The sequence below is a fragment of the Psammomys obesus genome, unplaced genomic scaffold (assembly GCF_907164565.1).
Source record: "Psammomys obesus unplaced genomic scaffold, mPsaObe1.curated_primary_1811, whole genome shotgun sequence".
In the NCBI taxonomy this organism is placed as follows: Eukaryota; Metazoa; Chordata; class Mammalia; order Rodentia; family Muridae; genus Psammomys; species Psammomys obesus.
This window is the reverse complement of record NW_026590710.1, coordinates 7,184-10,903: the sequence shown is the minus strand read 5'-3', so window position 1 is coordinate 10,903 and position 3,720 is coordinate 7,184. Positions and strand designations below refer to the sequence as shown.

The 3,720-nt window shown below is 51.3% G+C and overlaps 1 protein-coding gene across 1 annotated transcript in view; it reads right to left on the bottom strand.

Moving 5' to 3' along the window:
• Window positions 1–151: 151 nt before the first annotated feature.
• The window catches only part of LOC129678057 (uncharacterized), a 5,354-nt gene continuing 1,785 nt past the window's right edge, over window positions 152–3,720 (bottom strand). Inside the window, 3 exon segments of the mRNA XM_055608733.1 lie at window positions 152–421; window positions 424–1,912; window positions 1,914–3,673. Of these exon segments, the coding sequence (XP_055464708.1) occupies window positions 152–421; window positions 424–1,912; window positions 1,914–3,673 (3,519 nt within the window).

The following is a 3,720-nucleotide window of genomic DNA, read 5'->3' as shown; positions in this document are numbered from 1 at the left end:
ACTTCTAAATCTGGCCAGTGGGGCTGGACCCCAATAGAGGAGCTTAAGTTAACAATATCCCCAGCCTGGTTTTCAATGACCCAGGTATAATTATAAACCTGATGTGGGGAAGCATGGGCTACTCCTAGACTTAGAGTGAGACACAAGCTTATTAGGGTTCCCCACGAGTCAATCTTATCTTTAATGGATTTTGAGTGCGGTGAGGTTTCCATCTGGCTTTCAAGTCCGGGTGGTCAGGCTGGTGTTCGGGGTTGGCGGTCTTGACGTGGGAGGCGTGGACCCAGGTGGCGATGCCGTCTACCTTTAGGGCTGTGGGTGTTGTCAGCAGTACGGTGTAGGGTCCCTTCCAGCGTGGCTCTAGGTTCTTCTGCTGGTGTCTATGAACCCAAACGAGGTCTCCGATCTGGAACGGATGTGGCACCATTGGATGGTTGAGCTGTTCTCGATACGCAGCCGCCAGCGTTTCCAGACCTCCCGTTGCACGAGTTGCAGGGCCTGCAAGTGAGCTTGGAGAGAAGGTCTATCAGCAAAAGAGGCTATGTCAGAGTCAAAGAAATGGGCTGCTGGCGGCGGGGCACCATAAAGGATTTCAAAAGGGGTGAGTCCATAAGGGCCCGGTGTATTTTGAGCCCGATACAACGCTAGGGGAAGGAGGGTCACCCAGTCTCTAGTGCCAGTTGCAAGCGTCAATTTGGTTAAAGTCTCCTTAATAGTTCTATTCATGCGCTCTACCTGTCCTGAGCTCTGGGGGCGGTATGCACAGTGTAATTTCCAATCAATCCCCAGCAATGTGGCCACCGACTGACTTACCTGGGAGATGAAAGCAGGGCCGTTGTCGGAGCCCAGTGCCTGTGGCATACCATACCTGGGGAAATTTTCTTCTAAAAGCTTTTTGATGACGACTTTGGCAGTCTCATGTTTGGTAGGGTAGGCCTCTACCCATCCAGAGAAAGTGTCCACGAACACCAGCAAATACCGGTATCCATATAGTCCAGGCTTGACTTCTGTGAAATCAGCTTCCCAATGGGTTCCAGGTCAGTGTCCTCGGGCCCTGGTCCCGAAACCCACCTTACTGTGTCCAGCATTTACCCGTGCACACACGGTGCACCTTTCAGCCACTTGCTGCAGAATCTTGTCTTTCCCCAGCAAATGGTGGGTGCTTTCTTCTCTTTCAAGGAGGGTTTTCATTTTTCTGTAACTCAGATGGGTTAATTTGTGGAGATAATCAATCAAGTCATAAGTCATACGCTGGGGCCACACTGGTTTTCCCTTGAATATCCATTTTTGAATTTTAGGTTGGTAGGTGGCCCCCATTTCTCTTAGTAGGTTTTGGTCTTCCTGGCTGTATCGGAGAACAGGCCCCCGGGTAGAGGGGTCTATATTCTTTTCTCCCATAGTCAGGGCCTGGGAAATAACTGAGCCTTCCTGCTGAGCTACCTGTCGGGCAGTCTCATCCGCCAGGCAGTTGCCACGAGCCTCAGGGCTGTCTCTTCTCTGATGCCCCGGACAGTGGATGATACTTAATTTTGAAGGCAAGAACAGAGCCTCTAAGAGAGCTAATAGCTCCAGTTTGTTCTTGATCTCTTTCCCCTCAGAGGTGAGTAGGCCTCTCCTTCGGTATATTTCCCCATGAATATGAGTGGTGGCAAAAGCATAACAGCTGTCTGTATAAACATTGAGCTTTTTACCTTCTGCCATCCGGAGGGCCTGAGTTAAGGCGATGAGTTCAGCCCGCTGCGCCGACGTGCCAGGTGGCAGGGCCTTGGCCCAAATTACCTCAGTCTCGGTGGTGACCGCGGCCCCTGCTCTCCGTTCTCCCTTGTCAAGAAAGCTGCTCCCATCGGAGCAGCTGGTGAAGTCGGCATCAGGGAGGGGCTGGTCGGTCAGGTCAGGCCGGGTGCCATGTACCTCTGAGTATCTGGAGACAGTCATGAGTTTCTGGACCCTCTGGTAGGGGAAGCAGTGTTGCCGGGTTAAGGGCTACCATGGGACCAAAATATACTCGATCAGTGTCCAGCAGGAGAGCCTGATAGTGGGTCATGCGGGCGTTGGAAAGCCATCGGCCCGGAGGTTGTTTAATCAGGGCTTCCACCGCATGAGGAGCCAGAATCGTTATTGGCTGTCCCATAGTCAGCTTGCCAGAGTCTTTAATCAGGAGGGCAATCGCTGCCACCATTCTCAGGCAAGGTGGCCACCCCGAAGCCACCGGGTCAAGTTTCTTGGACAGGTAAGCTATCGGACGCCTCCATGGTCCCAGTTTTTGGGTCAGGACCCCTTTAGCATATCCCTGTTTTTCATCCACAAATAGCTCAAAGGGCTTGTTTAAGTCCGGAAGCCCCAGTGCGGGGGAGGTCAGCAGGGCCTCTTTAATAGTTGTATAGGCTCTCTGCTGCTCATCCCCCCAAGTAAAGTGAGTCCCTGGTTTGGTAAGTGGGTAAAGTGGCGCAGCCATTTCTGCGAATCCTGGGATCCAAAGGCGGCAAAACCCCGCAGTACCCAGAAATTCTCTTAATTGCCTCGGGCTTTTGGGCACCGGAATTTTTAGAATTGTCTGTTTCCGTGCTTCTGTCAACCATCTTTGTCCATCCCTGATCTGATAGCCCAGGTATGTAACCTGCCTCTGACATATTTGGGCCTTTTTAGCTGAGGCCCGGTATCCTAGAGTTTCTAAAGTCTTCAGTAGGGCCTCTGTTCCCTCCTTACATTTTTCCTCAGTTTCTTCAGCCAGGAGGAGGTCATCTACATATTGGAGCATGATTAAAGCAGGGTGATGAACCCTAAAATCGGCCAGGGTCCGGTGCAACGCCTCATCAAATAAGGTGGGGCTGTTTTTGAACCCCTGCGGGAGTCTGGTCCAAGTAAGCTGACCCGATGCTCCCAACTCTGGATCCTTCCACTCAAAGGCAAAAATGGGCTGACTCTGAGGGTGGAGCCTCAGACAAAAGAATGCATCCTTAAGGTCTAATACCGTATACCAGGTGTACCTTGGAGGAAGCCCAGTTAACAAATTGTATGGGTTGGGAACTGTAGGATGTATATCCTCTACCCTTTTGTTGACTTCTCTCAAGTCCTGTACCGGGCGGTAGTCTCCCGTCCCTGGCTTTTTAACCGGAAGTTGAGTTGTATTCCAGGAGGATTGACAAGGTACCAGAATGCCCTGATCTAAAAGTCTCCGAATGTGAGGCCTAATTCCTTGGTAAGCTTCATGTGACATCGGGTATTGCTTAATGGAAATGGGAGTTGCTGATGCTTTTAGAGTGATCACCAGGGGGGGCTGGTGAGTTGCGAGACCCATTCCTCCTGTTTCTGCCCAGGCTAGGGGGAACTTTTCTAGCCAAACAGTCATTTCTTGTGGCCAAGGCCTTTCAAGCTCGTAAAGTTGGTATTCATCTTCCAGGTTTATGGTTAACACATGCAAAGTCTGCCCCTGAGGCCCAGTAACATGGGCCTTAGTCCCTTCAAAGTGGATTTGTGCCCTGAGTTTCATTAATAGATCTCTCCCCAACAATGGATAAGGGCAATCAGGAACATGCAAAAAGGAGTGAGTCACCTTACCGGTGGCGAGTTGAAATCTTCTTTCAGTGGTCCATCGGTACCTTTTTCCTCCTGTGGCTCCTTGAACCCACGCCGATTTGTCAGTCAAGGGTCCCGGTGAGGTGGTGAGTACTGAATGCTGGGCTCCGGTGTCCACCAGGAAGGTAACGGGTTGCCCCCCCACAT